This window comes from Ixodes scapularis, unplaced genomic scaffold (genome assembly GCF_016920785.2).
Source record: "Ixodes scapularis isolate PalLabHiFi unplaced genomic scaffold, ASM1692078v2 ptg001264l_1___fragment_5__unscaffolded, whole genome shotgun sequence".
In the NCBI taxonomy this organism is placed as follows: Eukaryota; Metazoa; Arthropoda; class Arachnida; order Ixodida; family Ixodidae; genus Ixodes; species Ixodes scapularis.
The window spans coordinates 188,429-206,112 of record NW_024610128.1 but is presented as its reverse complement, the minus strand read 5'-3'; the positions used below and the strand labels follow the sequence as shown (position 1 = coordinate 206,112).

At 46.8% G+C, this 17,684-nt stretch overlaps 1 protein-coding gene across 1 annotated transcript in view; it reads left to right on the top strand.

The window, feature by feature from the left end:
* Positions 1–17,684, top strand: part of LOC115318147 — an 88,142-nt gene that overhangs the window by 23,666 nt on the left and 46,792 nt on the right. Inside the window, exon 2 of the mRNA XM_029977876.4 lies at positions 8,389–8,410. Within this exon, the coding sequence (XP_029833736.2) occupies positions 8,389–8,410 (22 nt within the window). The remainder of the gene's footprint in view (positions 1–8,388; positions 8,411–17,684) is intronic.

Genomic DNA, 17,684 nt, shown 5'->3' with positions numbered 1-17,684 from the left:
CCATTTTCGCCAGGAATGCCGGTCTGGGCACGCCAGTTCCAGCCGAGGCGGAGATGGCTACCGGGGACTGTGGTCTCCAGTGAGGGTCGGCGCATGGTCACGCTACGCACACCGGACGGCCAACAGAGACGGCACCTGGACCAGCTGCGACCTCGAGACGCTTCAGGGTCCCCGGAAGGCGCTGACAAGGCACGTCGAGTCGCCGGCCGGTCGGAGGTGGGAGCAAGCCCGCCCAGCACCGACGAAAGAGAGGTCGCCACCAACGGCGATCCCGAGGTGACGCCCACAGCAGACCCGGTTCCTCTCAGGCGCTCTACGCGCCTGCGGAAGCCGCCGGACCGTTTGAACTTATAGGGGGGAGGGGATGCTGTATCGCCATACGGCTGCGTCACCACAACCAGGAGCGGCGCGTTCCAGCGCATGCCCGTGCCGGACATACGTCACCGGCGCGGGAGGTAAAAAGAAAGCGCTTGCCAATAAACGACGTTTTCATGTCCCGGCCACCGGCGAGTCTGGTTGACGTTTCAGTACCTAGTGTAAAAAGATAAATGAAAGGGCATATATTGAACAAAACGGTGTTTATGAAGACGATTCCGTTGTTTATCGATCTGTTCGTGATTCCAACGATAGTGCTGTTTTAAACGGGACAGAGGCTGCATTTAAGGGTGGTGTCAAGGATGTCAGATGAGGCTAAACATAAACAAAATGCGTCTTACAAAAACCAACAAAAAAACGCTTTTTTGTTTGTACAGCTTGAATGGAACTGCAATTCCTGATATTCCAGAGCAGAAGTATGTTGGGGTATATTTTACAGAATATTTATCTTGGAATATTTATCACGTTAATAAAATTACAACTGAAGAAACCTGTATGTTTTATTTTTTTTGGACGCAACTTTCGAAACTGCCCACCAAAAGTTAAGGAGGCATTATATATAACAAATATACGGGCCATTATAGAATTTCCTTGTCCACTGTAGAATCCCCAAACACAATATCTTTGTGTCAAACTCAAGCAGGGTAGATTATCAAAATAAGGTTCCCGAATATTGATCCCGTACTGGCACTTCCAAATAATATTTTCTCCTCTTACCACTTACCAATAGAACTGTTTACCCGAGTCGTATGTCACGATTTCATAAAACACTGTGTTTTCTTTCTCCGAGTTATTGAAGAGTGCTTGAACATAGTAATCCCGATTTTGTAAATTATGGTAATCTGTGTACAATTATTGTTGTTTATGATTGTTATGTTTTTGTTATGATTTATGTTATGATTAAACAATATATTTATTTAATATTGTCTTTTTTTCTCACTTTATCCCCCCCCCCTTCCTTTTTGTAATGCCTTTGGGCGCTGATAGGTATATTGAATAAATAAATAAATAAGATTCAAGCTTTATTTTTCTGTGATATAGGCAAAATAATATATTTTATTTGCAGTTCATGATAGATCACGATATTACTTTAGTCACTGAAGTACAGGTATTTAATACTTTTTAATTTGTACAAAGAATAGGATTCTATGAAATAAAAAGAGGTGCATTTGAGCTTCTCGGTCATATCAAGGTAATTCGAATAACTTTAATAGATTACACGTAGTAACTTGCAAAACTGTTTTCGTTATTCTTGTCCTGCTCGCTTGCACCTTTGCATTTAATTGCATTATAATTATAACCCTAAAATGCAAGCCGTTCAGCCTTGTTTGTGTTGGACTGGTGGCAACTGATAAAACCCGTTTTCTCTACTGACGTCTCCTGGTTAGCTCAGATGGTAGAGCGATCCACTGGAAATTGAAAGGTCCCCAGTTCAATACCAGGACCTTGGCGGACTTGTCTGGTCGCGCACCAGTCACCTAGCTGTGTTTGGAGATTTGTGTTTGTCCTTTGTTCCCCTTGTTCTCCTTCTCCAGGAATTTTTTTTTTCATTCCTGTCCAGCTCAGGTGCACCTTTGCATTTAATTGCATTATAATCATAATCTTAAAATGCAAGCCGTTCACTCTTGTTGGTGTTAGATTGGGGGCACCTGATGAAACCCGTTTCGTCCACTGACGTCTAACTCCTTGTCAGCTCAGTTGGTAGAGCGCTCCACTGAAAATTGAGAGATCCCTGGCTCAATACCAGGCCCAGGGCGATTTTTTTTTGTCGCTCACAAGTCACCTAGGTGTGCTTGGAGATTTGTGGTTGTCCTTTGTCCCCCTTGATCCCCTTCTCCAGGGATTATTTTCGTCAAGCCCTCCCAGCTCGGCATACTCCGTTAGATGAGCTGGCTGGGCCAAAGCGCACATGAAGGCAACCTAGGCTGGGCTAGCTCTTTTGCTTAGCGGCCGAGCAAACTGGGCAGCGTCGGCACCGCGTGGCGCGGGCGAGAGCAGGCGGTGAACGTGCAGAGTGCACATGGGACTAGCCGCACCATCGGTGCCACGAGTCATAGTACAGTTTCTCGGACACAAGGATCGGCGTCGCCATCTACAGTTCAACGTTTATGCTCCTTTAAAGGGGCAGTGCAACGATATTCAATTGGAATGTTTTTCACTTTACACGAGCTTAGTGGCACTAATGGGGCTCAGGGATGCTCGCACGCAACGCCACTGGCAAAGAAACTCCTTTGTTGCGGTGAAATTTCAAGGACAAAAGCGAACGTTTCCATTCAAGCTCTCCTTCGCAAAACTTGATGACGTAGCTGGGCGGTCACAGTACCGCCCAGTGACGATATCTGAATGGGGCTCATAGATTGAACCCGAACACTGCGTGAACGCTCGATTTGGGCTCGTGATAATCAATAGCTCGAGAAGCATTCGGGTAGGGGCCCGCGTCCAATCGCTGCAACGACGACGATAGCCAACCTATAGCAATTTCTGGAACTCAGCGCGTGTCCTCTGCCTTGCCGACCCCATCGCGTGGGTACAGTGTTCTAGCGTGGGTATACCATCAACATTGGCGGTATATAATCGGCTACAGATCACGTGGCCTCTTGTTCTGGCTGCGAGTTGAGTCCCTAAATAAGCTACGCTTTGAAAGCACCGCATTCTTTTTCTTTGGCACTTTGCCGACAATGCAGTAGCTCTATTCAACATTATTCTGGTTCGCTGCCGCATCATTGGACAGCGGCAGTCATGCGAGTCGCTATCATCATCATCGCGTTTTTTCAACACCACCATCTTGGGTCCAGCGATCCGCTGCTTGCAGCTGTTTTACTGTTTACTGGGCGCGTACACTAAAGTCCGTCGCTCAGCACGCACTTTTTCCTTCTTACGTCGAGGTACGAACACGACCTTGATTCGCTGCCACAGCTGCGGCTACGGTAGCTGGCGCAGGCGACGGCTACAGCTCGGCTTGGCTTTGCTACAGGCGCTCCTCCATCTGCGCGTGGACCCAAGATGGCGGCGCCTGACGCGCTTCAGGGGCGTAGTTTGGGAGTTTCGGTGCTCTAAAAGTGTAGCTTTATTTAGTGACTCTAGCTGTGAGTAGAGGGGGTGAACACTGCTTGTTTTCTTTAGTTGTTTCTGTGACTTCGATTTCGTGTGGTTAAAAACGAACGGGTGTTGCACAGGTCATTAACGTCAGGAATCCATCCTAGGAGATATTTGCTCAAAGTACAAAAATCGTTGCATCGCTCCTTTAAGATGACCGCTGTGGGACCTCAACCTTAGTGATCAATGCGGCAAAGAAAATTTTCGACCGCACGTCCGTCTGGATCAAAAGTGGTAGCAGCACAGGTAGAACCTTGACTCCCTGTGTTCGGTAATAAGAAGTTTCGACCGGGTCGCTAAACTTGTCAAACACAAAGTTGGGGCCGAAGTTCGCTGAGCGTGCTGACTGGACACTCGCGGCGATGGCATCACGCGGGACGAGATGTCAATTATTCAAGCTGTCTCGGTGCTCATATTCTAGCGCGATTGAAAAAAAAAAAAAAAAAGTCACAGCGAGCTTTATCGGAGCGCGCGCGAGCAACATCTTTGGGCCAGCCGATTTAAACGGCTACACGTCGTGCCCTCGTGCCCTACACCCATACGCTGCGTTACCCTCAACGCTTCCTAAATAGCCCCTAGGCTAGCTATGAATACTCTGAACTTTCTTGTCACAAGTTCGTCGTATATGAAAGTTTTTGGTGACGACAAAGTAACGTTTCAAAAAATTGGAAAGGGGTTATTTAAGGCCGAAATTTTCTCTGTGCATCGAGGCGAATATTGAACTTCGTAATATTGTGAAGCTGTGAGCGGCGTTCACGGCTTCAGACTTCATCTTCCGACACTGTGATCAAAGCTGCCGGGATCACCCAGAGGCGTTGTGCGTGGTAACGTCGGTAGTGTTTGAGAGATGTGGGGGCGGCGGGGGCTGGGGCAATCGACTCCCTCCGTTACCCATTTATGCCCTCGGTCCCCTCTTTTGACGCCAATTGGGGGGGGGGGGGAGGGGGGGAGGGGGATGAATTGCTTCCCTCCCCGTCCTCCTATTTGAATGCCCCTGCTTAGAAGTGTCCCAACTGAGAGATGGCGAGGAACAGCTCAGCGTGCCATTTTCAAAATTGTAGCTTTGTTCGACTTAACTGCACCTCTCATACCGGTGCAGAAAAGTGTAGGGCACTGTACTTCCGGTGGGTGTATTGAGATACGACCAGAAGTGCACCGCCCTGCACTTTTCCGCACCGGTACAAGAGGTGCACGTAAATTGAACGAAGCTTCTGCTTCTCGAGGTTCTGACTGTTCGCGTTTCATGAACCTACGACCGGCCATGGCCGACTTTCAAGCGAGAGGCTTCTGTTAGGGCTTGTAGTATGCAGGCGCGTTCAGTGACGTCCTTTTATAGCTAACAATCCTGACCCTTGACGTCACGGCCAGGATTATCAGTTGTGAACGAGATATTTAATGGTGCGTGTTCCAATTGATGGTACAGGTTTGATTGTGTACAATAGAAGCTTGGAGTCATCGCGTTCTTAAAACACCGTCGTTAGTATTAATAACCTTACCTAACTCTTATTGTCGTTCATGAAAGCAGAATTAATTCCACTTTAGCTAATCTTGGCAACTCGACCACACTGACGCTTTTGCTAACCTATGTGACCACTTGTATACTTAATATAAAACAGTAAAAGGATTTTATCCCGCCGATCGGGGGACAATTGCGCGGAGGCAAAATCCGCCCGAAAACGGACAACGCTACTAGGTTTGTTCTGACCTAGCCATGTCGGACTAAACGTTTATTATATTAAAATGCTGACAGCAATGAAAAGAACACTATCGACGTTTTTCAGTAAATCCTTCTTTATCAGCGGAAATGAGAACGATGCCAGACTGTCAATTTCGACTGTTTTGATTTTAAAATGCAATTAGCCGAAGCCTCGGCCAACGTTATTGAAGCAAACTCAGTTCCACAACTCCGCCCGCGACGAGGCCTCAGGGGCGGTCACGAGAACTAGCAGCGCTGCAGTCGAGTCTTACTTCCCGATTGTTTAGCCTGCGAAGCTTCAATAGCAATACTTGAGCTTCGGCGAGTTGGCAATTCATACTAAAGGGAGGTTCAGACATTTGCGTCTGAGTTCGTTTGACTGCGTTGCGTCGAAAACCGAAAGCGAGTCACCGGCATATCTGCGCTTCTTATGAAGCGTTAAATCCAATTTAATGAATCATCTTCGCACGCGATATAAGTAGCAGGGATGTCCAGGGGGGGGCTATGTTGCGCTTTTTGGACTCCCAGGAGACTAGGGAGAGGGAAGTGACGTCAACGACACAGCAAGCGCAGATTGGGTGTTGATTTCGTTTTCTTCTGTCAACATCCAATCTGCGTTTGCTCTAGTCGTTGACGTCACTTCCCTCTTCCAAGTCTCCTGGGTGTCCAAAAAGCGCAACATAGCACCCCTGGGGGGCTATGTTGCGCTTTTTGCACTCCCAGGAGACTAGGGAGAGGGAAGTGACGTCAACAACGCAGCAAATGCAGATTGGATGTTGATTTTGTTTTCTTCTGTCAGCATCCAATCTGCATTTGCTCTAGTCGTTGACGTCACTTCCCTCTTCCAAGTCTCCTGGGAGTGCAAAAAGCGCAACATAGCCCCCCTGGTTTCTCGCAGCCGCAACGCAGTCAAACTCAGTCAATCGCAACTGTCTGAATCAGGCTTAACACTTTACAGCGCAAGGAAACAGACGCACGTAAAAATAAATTTGAAACACTCAAAGGAAGAACACTCACAATGCGCTGACTCTCATCTCTGTGGTGCATTACACTTCATCTTCCTCATCTTTTTTTTTTCTGCTGTTACACAGATGGAAGTAAAAAGAAGGAAGAAAGGAAAAGAAAGAGAAGCTCTCAACGCGGTGGTAGTAGACGACGCGCGAGACAGGGAAGCGAGATCCCACTGCAGCGCCGCTAGTTCTCGTGACCGCCACCTGCGCCATTCGCCTCTGCAGGCGAGAATAGGGAGCTGCGAAACAGCTCACTCCAGTAACGTTGGCCTCCGCCGTGATTTTTAAAGACGATCAGAGATGATGGTCGCAGTTGATAATTTTGTCGCGACATCACACGTATGGACCACGGTCGTCTCCGCGCTCTCTCGTGCTGCCCTTGTTCGGCACCGACGGAAAGGTCTGGATTTTTTGCCCCTTCAATGAAAAACGTCACGAAGATAAACGGATCTGCGGATTCGTGAGAAAAGAAAACTTCGCGGCAATCTTTCGGCGCCCCCTCCCCTCCCCCCCTCCCCCTATGTCATAACACAAAGAATATTTGTGTTTGACGTGTTTAGCTTAGCGACCCTATTCCGAGCTTTGGTGCTATAATATACGCGGCCTTTAATTTCTGTCGTTCATGTACGCTAGGCACACGAATTATGTTTCGATTAAAAGGAATGCATAATTTGCAAAAAAAAAGCGCCATCAATTGCCAAATTTCCGCCATATGGAAGGTTCCGGTACCGATAGTTTCGCCCAAGAGACAATTGTCCCGGCAAAGTGGGACTCGTAGAACTAAAATATTATCACCTGCTGAAAGTCCGGTACGAACCCTTCACACAGCGTCTTCGATAAAGACTGTCCCCTGACCTGGGTGACCCAGTTCACTGCTTGAGTGACGAATCTTGCGACCTCGCCGCTTACACTTCCTTTCCAGAATTTCGCGGCCCTCTTTCTTTACTTCTTCAGACCGGCACTAAAATGCAACCTCTTCACTGCAGAGAAAATTGTTATAATATCATGAAATCCAAGGGTGCGAACAACTTTCTCTCCCTCCACGTATACATCGTCACACTCTGATGACGCCGAGTGGGAAATGGACCTCTTGCAAAATCGAAGCGATCCTAGTGGCACAGTATCGCGCGAAGCATCTAGCGATACCATTGGCAGCAGTTTTAGTTTCGATTTTCCAGTCTCACTTCACGACATCCAGTCATGACCAAATACAGCGCTTCAAGTTTCGGATATGTTACTTTCCCTAATTTTATAAGACTGTTGGTGTTGCCTACGAATACCAATAGAATGTTGGGACACGTTTGTAGGGCACCCAATCTGCCAGAGTTGGCGCGCAAGGTAAATACAGAACTATGATAGCATATGGAAGAAGTATGGTGGACCGATCATCCTGTTCCACTGACTCCTCAATGCCCTAAGCTTCTTAAATGATACGTGAGCAGGGATTATCGTGCTCCACTCTCCAGTAGTAGCCAGGGCGCCAGGAAGGTAGGGGATGTGGCCTAGGAAGATCCTAGAGCTAAAGCAACGCTTCAGAGTAACAACACTAACCAGTCTTGGTTCTTCAAATCATGGTCGTCAGTTATCTCAAGCTCTATGTAAAATCAGAGGAAACGCTTCGTACTCCATTATTGTTTATACCATTCGAGGCAGAGATAGACAATATTACGGGCCTTTCCTAACACCCAATCTTTTCCTAACACCGAAACTTATGCTGAGAAAGTCGCACTTTTGAATAATGATGATATGCACATGCGTTTGCTCTGTACTAAGCAGCAAGATGGCGGCGCCCACAACAAAATTGCGGAACAGTGTGCCGATACTCTATACTTCGTTTCAGCTTCGGTCCAGACGCAGCCAAAGCTACAAGCGCGAGCTCCGGGCTTTCAGCATCCCTGCCAAGCACGCGCGCTCGTGCAGTGCAAGCACTGTTCTGGGCCACATGCTCGCGCTTGTAGCATCGGCTGCGTCTGGACCGAAGCTGAAACGAAGTATAAGCGCAGCTCATTTGTGGCCCTAGCAGATCCTTACGGCCGCTTGAGGTCCGTGTTGCAACGGGGGCCCTGATGAAAATCTATGGATGCATTGAAAGCGAGAGCTCACTTTATTTTATGTATTAACGTTGAAATGCTAGTGCACGTATTTTAGTGTGTTCAAAGAAGCTCGTGTAGTAAGCTGAAACATCTGCTTTCTTTCTTTCTCTTTTTTCAGGCAAAGGTTCCCCATGACACTCGTAAGTCATTTTGTCTCATTATATCTTTCAAATATTTTTGGTTGCTTTGATGCCTTAGTAAGGATGAGGCGTGACGGCTCAAGGCTACAAACGCTGTAGACATTCGAAACTATTCGCGGCGTGCGCAACCGAAAAATGTTACGCATATTGGCAATAAAAAAAATGGAATCGTCTATACCCACTTACATGGGCACCCGTAACCACATTTAAGTGTGACTGATTTCATTTCAGACTGCGGTAAAGGGTGACCGGGTAACTAGGGTACAGTTGGCAGTAACTGCTAAATATACTTGAGCGTAACTTCGGTTATAATGCACGCCGGGCACACTTAACCATGGTTGAATCTGACCACAGTCGCACTTAACTCTGGTTAAGGGCGCCCGTGTAACTATGGTATAAAACTGTTGAACTGTTTATATAAAAAAAGAAACAGGAAAGCAACTACAGTTTAGCAAGCAAGCGCTTACAACTGCGGTTCGGTTGAAGATGCATGTGCGAAATGAAAGCTCCCTGAGACTTTTTATGGAAAGTCTTTTAAAGGATGGGTCGTAGGATTATTTTACATAAATAGTAATGAAATACGGTGCAACATAGCCAACAGAGACAGATTGCGATTGTTGCTTATGCTCAAATGCGAGGCGCAATATGTCTTGAAAGCAAGCTTGTTGTGCGAGTAAGTATTTATTGGGGTTTTTATCGACCATTAGAAATGCGAATGTTGGCGGCACTGAAATCCCATATGGCTGAGTTTAAAAAAAAGCATTAAAAACTTTCTGAATAAATTACTAGCGACGAGCGAAGTTATTGGTATTTCTTTTATGTAGGCGGTAAACCAATTGTGTTGCGTGCATGTTTATACAGCCGGAAGTAAATCAGCTCATTGTGTGTGTTGTGTTTCAGCTGTAAGTGGAGAAATTTAGCCAGTGCAGTAAAACCGCTAGACTATGGTCTTTAACGTGCACCACGCAGTTGTGATACACGACTGTACACCGGTAAGATGCTCATCCAGATCGAAACGGGCAGGAATGGGGATTGAACCCAGCATCCCTGGTTTTTCCCGAAGAACACCGCTAACCATCCGCTGCTGTCAGAATTACAAAATTGGTTAAAAAATAACCAAAAATGACATTTGCTGCTGGAAATTTCTGCTCTAAGCGAGAAATGTTCTAGTGAAAACACTCCGTTCCGAGACGTGCCGTCGGACCTCACCAAGAATCAGGCACGACTTGCCAGTTCTGAATCAGTGGAATTACTGACTTTGGAAGATAGTGGCATGTGAGGTAGGTTCGTCGGTTGGACCCTGTGAGGTGGCCGCATTTTCGCTTGCCGCCGTGACGGCGTTTTGTTTTAGGTATTTTGTTTGTATTTCGCTGTAAATGTTGAACCGCGCTTCTCCGCCGTGACCATAGACATATCTATCCCACGGCGGGGCCATGGCCTCGGAGCTTGCTCATGACCCGGGGGTGTCCGGAAACGCGATCCCACTCGAGCCCACGCGAACGCTCGGAGCGAGAAGGTGCTCCCGTCAAACGACTGGCACGTCATTCTACAAACTAGACCGAGCACTGTGCCCCCATCTCGAGCTCAAACAACGTTCTCGTAACCATCAAGTCAAGTTCGGGTGGTTCCAGGTGCTGGCTGAAGTCGCTCTGAGAAAAACTGGGGTTTATGAGTCGGCATGCAATGAGCAACGTCAGAGCCGCCGTCAAGCGTGGCTTTCCTATCCCCGGAACGCCGAAGATGAAAAGGGAGTTTCCATACATCGTTTTTGCCGTCCCGCAACGATCTCCGCAACGTGCTACAATACCCGGAACTCTACGGCCAAAGCCGTCGCGGCGCAGGCGCAGTATTAGGCAGTGTTGCGGAATGGGCACCCCCATTCCATTCCAATTCCATTCCGGGGAATTAGAGTTTTCGATAATTCCATTCCTTTCAATTCCTAGGAATGGAGGCACTGAGCCCATTCCCACTCCTGGAATGGCTGAGTCGCTCCATTCCATTCCTCCAATTCCTAAACGTTAAAAGTGTCACTTGACAGCTGCATTACGTTGCAGGGTTGGGCAGAAATATTCAAAAATGTATTTGGAAATACAAATACTCGGATAGATGAAAATAGTGAAAATAGCTGCTAAGATACTAATACTCAAGTCTCAAATATATCTATAAAAATGTATCGTGATACGTATCGGAAATACATTTTAAAAAGAGGGAAAAAGTCTTTGGAAATACAAATACAAGCATACAATACAATACAATACAATGCAATACAGTTTTCAAATTTCTTTGAGACGCCAACTGAGACGAGGCTTTAAGTTTAAAGTGGAAGTTTCTTTTTTTTTTTCTTGAAGTTACTTTTCCGCAGGCTTGGCACTTCGCCTTGAAGGTAGTGGTTCCGGACGAAGAGTCCTAAATGGGTTTAAAAAACGTTCCATCAAGGATTGACCGCGGTCCCTTCCCTGCCATCCTGTCTGACTGACAAGTGATGCGAAAAGACTTCGAACTCTAAAATAAATTCCATCAAAACGCGCCCGTGTCAGCACTGATCGCATGACGTCACGGTGGGATGAACTAGTATTCTTGAATCTGTAGGTGTTGCCTTGAACATGAAACTTTACCCACGCTGCTGTATGAAAGGACAATACATACTTTCGTTGTAGCTGACCTCGTTGAAGACCATGCAGGCAGTTGCATTTGGAATTTTCGAGGAAAGTGGACCACCTGAAGCATCCTAAAGCACATGTATTATCTTCTGTTACGGTTGAAAAATCGACACGGTGGCATCCCTGTTGTGACGGTCCTTCCTGCCGACTCTCCGCCTCCAACGCATGAATGGCAGTCTTCAAGTTTCGCCTAGCATCATTCAAACAGAGACCTCGTGGAATGAGACCTGATATTGCCGGCACAGGTGCGAGCTCTTCGAGGAACAGCGCGCTCGAGACGATTCGAAAGTGTACGAAGTCTGGGTCCGCACAGCGAGACCACGCCTGGCCTCCTTCCTGGGTATCGGATCACCAGAGCAGCAGGTCACGTTCACGCCCCCCCCCGCCCCCCCTCTGTTCTTTGCTTTGACGCTTGTGTTTTGTATTGCATTTTTTTCTTTTGAGCATAAGCCTGGTAGGGCGTTACGCGGGTTCGCAGTTTCCTGCTCATTTTATTTCTGAACAACCGACTCCCTGACTGGCTCAGTATAGCTGAACGTAATAAATAAATAAATAAATAAATAAATAAATAAATAAATAAAATATAAAGAACCTGGCCCATTCCATTCCCATTCCATTCCGGGCAAAAGGCATCTAATTCCATTCCCATTCCATTCCCCTCACCGTTGCCGCCACTCCATTCCCATTCTATTCCGGGGTCGCGAAAATGTGGATTGATTCCGGAATCATTCCAACTCCGGAGTGGCAACTCCGCAACACTGGTATTAGGGAGTTTTCGTAGACCGTGATTCCCCCTCCGCTAAGCCCTCCGCAACGAAGCAGCCGATACTGCGCGGGCGCGCCGACGGCCTTGACTGTGGAGTTCCGGCTAGCGTAGCTGGTTGCGGAGAGCGTTGCGGCACACCGGAAACGATCTACGAAAAGTCCCTATTGTCGTCTTCGTTGCGGAGGGGATAGCGGAGGGGAAAACACAGTCTATGAAAAGGCCATAATGGGGAGTTTTTGTAGATCGCTTTCTTTGTCCCCCAACGCTCTCCGCAACCCGCTTCGATACTCGTAACTCTCCAGCCAAGGCCAACAGAGCGTAGGCGCAGTATTGGCTTCTTCGTTGCGGAGGGCTTAGCCAAGGGGAGATGCGGTCTACGAGAATTCCCCGTAATCAGAGCTTCTCCACTGCACTTGCGTTCGCGAGACACATGCGCGCTGTGTCCGGCATATCCTCCGTTTATCTTTTTTTGACGTACTTAATGCTCGCGCTCTCCTCTGAGAAGACCGTTTTCCTCGTTAGGCACGTTTGGACATTTCTCATCGAGACTGTCTTCTATAGGAATATCTTCTCCGGCTCATAAACAAACCGGAGCTAGTTTCTTTTTATATTTCAGCTGGAGTCAATCTTACGTTTGTTCACCCTAGACGAGGGTGGTATTTTCAGTCAGAATGGTAGGGAGTGCGTCAGGGTCCGTACCAAATGGGATTATGACTAGACCCTGATTGGAAGGGACAGGTGTCGGCGCTGTCTTAGCCCTTTACCGGACGGGGTACCGTTGGGTTTGAACGCGAACTAGGGGCCCAGTAATTCTCGCTCGCAGTTCGCCGTGTTTCTTCTCTCGTGCGCAAACAGTCCCTGCTCTGCGGCCTCGCCGCTGTCCTCACCGTACGTGAGGAAGGACACCTGAGGACGTCCGTTTTTGTTTGGTTGCCTAACTACGTTAGCCGTGTGTATCACTTTGTTACAGTGTTTAATGTTCGTACTGTTTTTGCGTAGCTTTTTTACGCACCAGTAAAGTTTATTATTGTTTGTTGTATTGAATACAACGTGAGCCTCCACGTCGATTAACTCTCCGCCGTCGGCCGCAAGAAAAACTATTAAATACCATCAAGCATCCTTGTCCACTTTCCAAGATCACCCCTGTCCCCGATGGTACCCGAAGGAAAAATCTATCATTGTAACCCTCTTTGGCAGTCAATGTTTTCTAGTGGACCGCTGACTGTGCCTGACTGTACGTCAAGCATGTCTGATTGGCCAACACGTTACTCTGACCGACAGTCAAACTCCTGTCAGACTCCACTTGTCGGCTTTCTGATGGTTTGCTGGTGGCAGTCGGCCGCCGCGAAATGCCATCAAGATGTCTTGATGGCGATTCTGATTGTACATCGATCGGCTCTGACTGTACGTCAAAAAGCTTTGACGTGCAGACAGACGTACGGTCAAAGGACGTAAAGTTCCTTCAGATACCACTACTTCGTCGAATCTATGAATACGAAAAATAATCTATGCACAAGAAAACGATTTCGGGACGCGAGCCCATAAAACCGTTCATGTTAGAGATATGACACGCAGCCGACCGACAACCTTGATCAGAAGCCCGCCGAACACGCCAGTTCGCTGACTTCGCTTCGCCCATAGAGGCTTCGCCGAGCTTTCATGAACGATCGCTCTCGACTCGTTTTGTTTGCCCGCTTGCTCCAACCTGTCGATCCTGCCCAGGCTCTAAAATGTCTTATGTTTTAGTAGAATTTCTACTCGACAAGACCCAGCCTGTTGTGAGTTCCGACGATGTAAGGGACTTTAGCGGTGTAGTTGAAGACGACAAGGTGTACCAGGTCTACTGGGCCGGAGAAGCGCGAACAAAAGGATCGTTCTACGGCGCGAAATTACTCTACATGGCAGGTGAGTAGAACTGAAGTACGGCGAGTGATATACGAGTGCTTTGCATAACATGCTGAAGGCTTAACTGCATTTGCAGCCGAAGCATCTCGTATAAAATGAATTGTCAAATCGAGTTTCCTAAGCAATGGCATAGCATAGCGGTTAAGGTGTCCGATTTGTACGCAATTGGTCGCGGGTTCGATCCGCGGTGGTCCTGCTTCTCTTTTCTCGAACATTTTGTTTTATCGAGGCATTTGGCGATATTTATGAGTGCGTATAGCTTTACTCTTAAATAAATGCTGCCCTTGTTCATGAAATTCCCTTGGCAGTGGCAGTCAGACGTCATCTGATGGACCATCAGATGACGTCTGATGGTCCATCACGTTCCACCAAGGCCGCTGACTGGCAGTCAGTGCCCCAAATTACGTATGTTGATGGAATTTTCAATAGGGTAGGCACCCTCCACGCTGCCTATTGAGGTTCGGGACCAAAACAATCTAATATATCTACTGTCCCTAAGGAGTGTCACAGTGTGTATGCGTTATTCATGTCCGAGCTGGACACTAGTGTTTACAACAACACTTGCGGTCATGGTTGAATTTCGCGAATGAAGCAGAAGCACTTCCCCGTGGCAGAAACATATTGCTTGAGAATACTTCAATGTGTGTCAAAGTCAAAAGACAAATTTGCCGTTAGGGTTGAACAACGTGACTTTAAACTGTCAGAATCAATGCAGAATTGTTACACGCTACCGATTGGAGTTTCTTTCAGTGCAAAACCACCGATAGTCTGGAGTGCTTAAGGTGCAACCCCACCGTGCATTACGTTTTGGTGCTCTTTTGACGGCTTATAACTTTTTTTCTATATACCTTACAATTATAAAGTTAATGCCAAATTAAACAGCACTTTTTCAGCAATACTTTAATGTCTCGATATTGCAGTTATTTTTAGTTGTTAGCTAATTATTCACCTTTTAATAGACCACAGTCTCTAATACTGCAAAAAAGTTTTCTCGAGTTATAACGTCCCACCGTTTACGATATTTTACGTGAGCGTTCGGTTGAATATAATAAACGAAAGAAGTAAGCAACAAACTATACAGATAATGTATATTTTAAAATAAAAAATAAATTTTAAAATGGTAATATTTTATGGCGCTATAAAAACGGTATCACGTCAACTAATCAAAGTAACGAGACGTTAAATTATGAAGCATGCGTCGATATTACATTTTCCGGAACTTCCATATTGATATACAACACGTTAAGAATGTTATAAGACGTCAAACTTTTCCCATTAAGTTACGAATAATTGTAGTTTCTTAATACAAAGTACAGATGGCGACACGAGCTCAAGAACAGCTTGATGTGCATTTTTCGTCGTGTGCCGCTTGGAACGCCACGTGAAAGACGGAAAAAGCGCCAGATGTCGGGGTGTCAGATGCCTGGATGCCCGCAGTGAGCGAGCCAGACATGTCAGAACAACAAGCGCGAGGCTGAGGGTGCACCACAGGTACTTTCGCGCGCGTTCCACTGTGCGTCGGTACACACGCCCGACGCGATCCAAATGAAATGGGCGCCATGAAATGCATTCTGCAATTTCAAAATCGGCCACGTATGCGAAAACATGTTAATGTTTTTATCACTTGCAAAAATCATTTCCGCAATCAAACTATGCTTGTCAGAATGGTTCGACTATATTTTGCTTAAAAACCACCTCGGTGGCTTTTTAAGTGGCAATGATATTTAAGAAAAACACAAAACTTTAAATCGCCTCAGTGTCTCTGAGCCAACGCGCTGGCCCATGAATCCATATTGGTTGGGCTTAAATATCCGCCGAGATGCCCGCATTCCGACGGAGGCTAATCTGATATTTCGGTTGTACGTTAAAAGATCTCCAGTTCGTCAAAATAAACCCGGAGTATTTTTTTTTTTTTTTTGGGGGGGGGGGGGGGGGGGCGTGTTAAGTGATTTTTGTTGGGTTGGCTAGCGATACCCTAAGATCCGAGTATTTGCTTCGCTTTACCTTAGTTCGGAGCACAGCCGACGCTACGGGCTGATGAAACCACTGAAGCAGCGCCAAGAGCGCGAGGTCAAGCTGTTCGTATCTCTTTGTGTGCCTATGCGGTCGGGCTAAACTAAAGCCACTAAATAAGCTACGCTTCATACATATCTTGGTGCTTAAAATAATGGTTGTCAGTTATATGAAGCTTTATCTGAAATCACAGGAAACGCTTTTCCGTCCTCCACAAATGTTTAAACATTTCGCGACAAAGCAAAGCAATATTACGTGAGCTTCCTGACGCCGAAATTAATGCTGAGGAAGTCGCGCATTTCAATCATGACGATCGGCAGTTGCGTTTGATTTGTTACTAACCAGCAAGATCGCGGCGGCCACAACAATATCGGGGGGAAAGCGCCGATACTCTAAGCGTAGCTCATTTAGTTTAGCTCACAGACTAAACCAAGTGCGGTGAGGGATCGTTGGCCGAGTGTGGTGTGGCACCACAGACCAGAGCACGTGGAGAAATGCTCGAGCTCGAGCTCCGTTCAAAGCACGGAGCTCACGCTGCAGAACCTGTAGGGACTAAATCCCCTCGATGTGTTTGCGTTGGTTTTTCAAATAACCTCAACGGTGCCAGTCCCGTATCTCGAGCGGCCCTTGGAGGCAAATGGCGGCGCAGCACTAAAATGACTGTTCCCTGAAAGCCAATGGCGACGGAGCACCCGCTCGTGGCACGTGTCTCGCGCGTTTTCACAACAATGGTTGGCGGTACTTGTAAAAATGCCTTTATCTAGGGGCTTTAGCAAGGACCCTGGATTCAGTCGGCCATCTGCATCCTACCGTCGTGCGATCGCGTACCACATATGCTGCGTAATGCACGTTAAAAACCCCGAGCTAACAGTTGTACTGCGCTTTTTGTAGCCTTCAACGGGTAACAATGTCGCCCAACGAAACTGCTGCTCTCAAAGAAACTATACGACTAATTTTGAATGCGCCGTTACATTGCATTTTTATTGTCTGGAAATGTATCTCCAACCAAAAATTGAAAAGCAACCCGACGTTTCAAAACCAACACGGTTTCTTCTTCAGGGGTGACTGAAGGCACGCGGACACAGTAGCAGCTCCCAACCTCTTCGTCTTCAAAAAAGAAAAGAAAAGAAAAGAAAAAATCGTAAAATAACTTGGTAGTTATGAAGATGGTCGTTTCTTCAGACGACCATCTTCATAACTCAGGAAAGTTCTTCAGACGATGAACTTTCCCGAGCGTATCCGCCAACACAAGAACGACGTGCGGAAGTTTGACAGTGAGCGCAGCGCCATCGCCGAACATTGCCATACCCAAGACCATCGCATTGACTTCGCGAACCCGCACGTGGTGGACACAGAGCCCAATTTTCGAAGAAGACTTTTCTTGGAATCGTGGCAAATCCAGCACACGCCAGGAAACCTAAACAGGTCGCTGGGCGCTCTGCCCTCTGTGTACGCGCATGGCTTCAGAGACCTGACGGCAAAGCGGAAGAGACGACCATCTTCATAACTACCAAGTTATTTTACGATTTTTTCAATTTCCTAACTTCTCCTTTTAAATTTCTTCTTTTCTCTTTTTTTCTTTTCTTTTCTTTTTTTGAAGACGAAGAGGTTGGGTGCTGCTGCTGTGTCCGCGTGCCTTCAGTCACCCCTGAAGAAGAAACCGTGTTGGTTTTGAAACGTCAGGTTGCTTTTCAATTTTTGGTTGGAGATACATTTTCAGACTTTAACTATCACCCAACCAGGCAGATATCTGTCGAATATGTTTACTTTCAAGACTTTCAAATGCATTTGAATGTGTGTTCGCGTGTTCGCGTTTTTTTTTGTTTGTTTTTGTCTACATCTTTGATTATGCGGTTCTTACTTATGATGAAACAGACTATAGTTGTCGGACTTCTGAAAAAAATATTATATAACTAAGAAAGTGCACGTG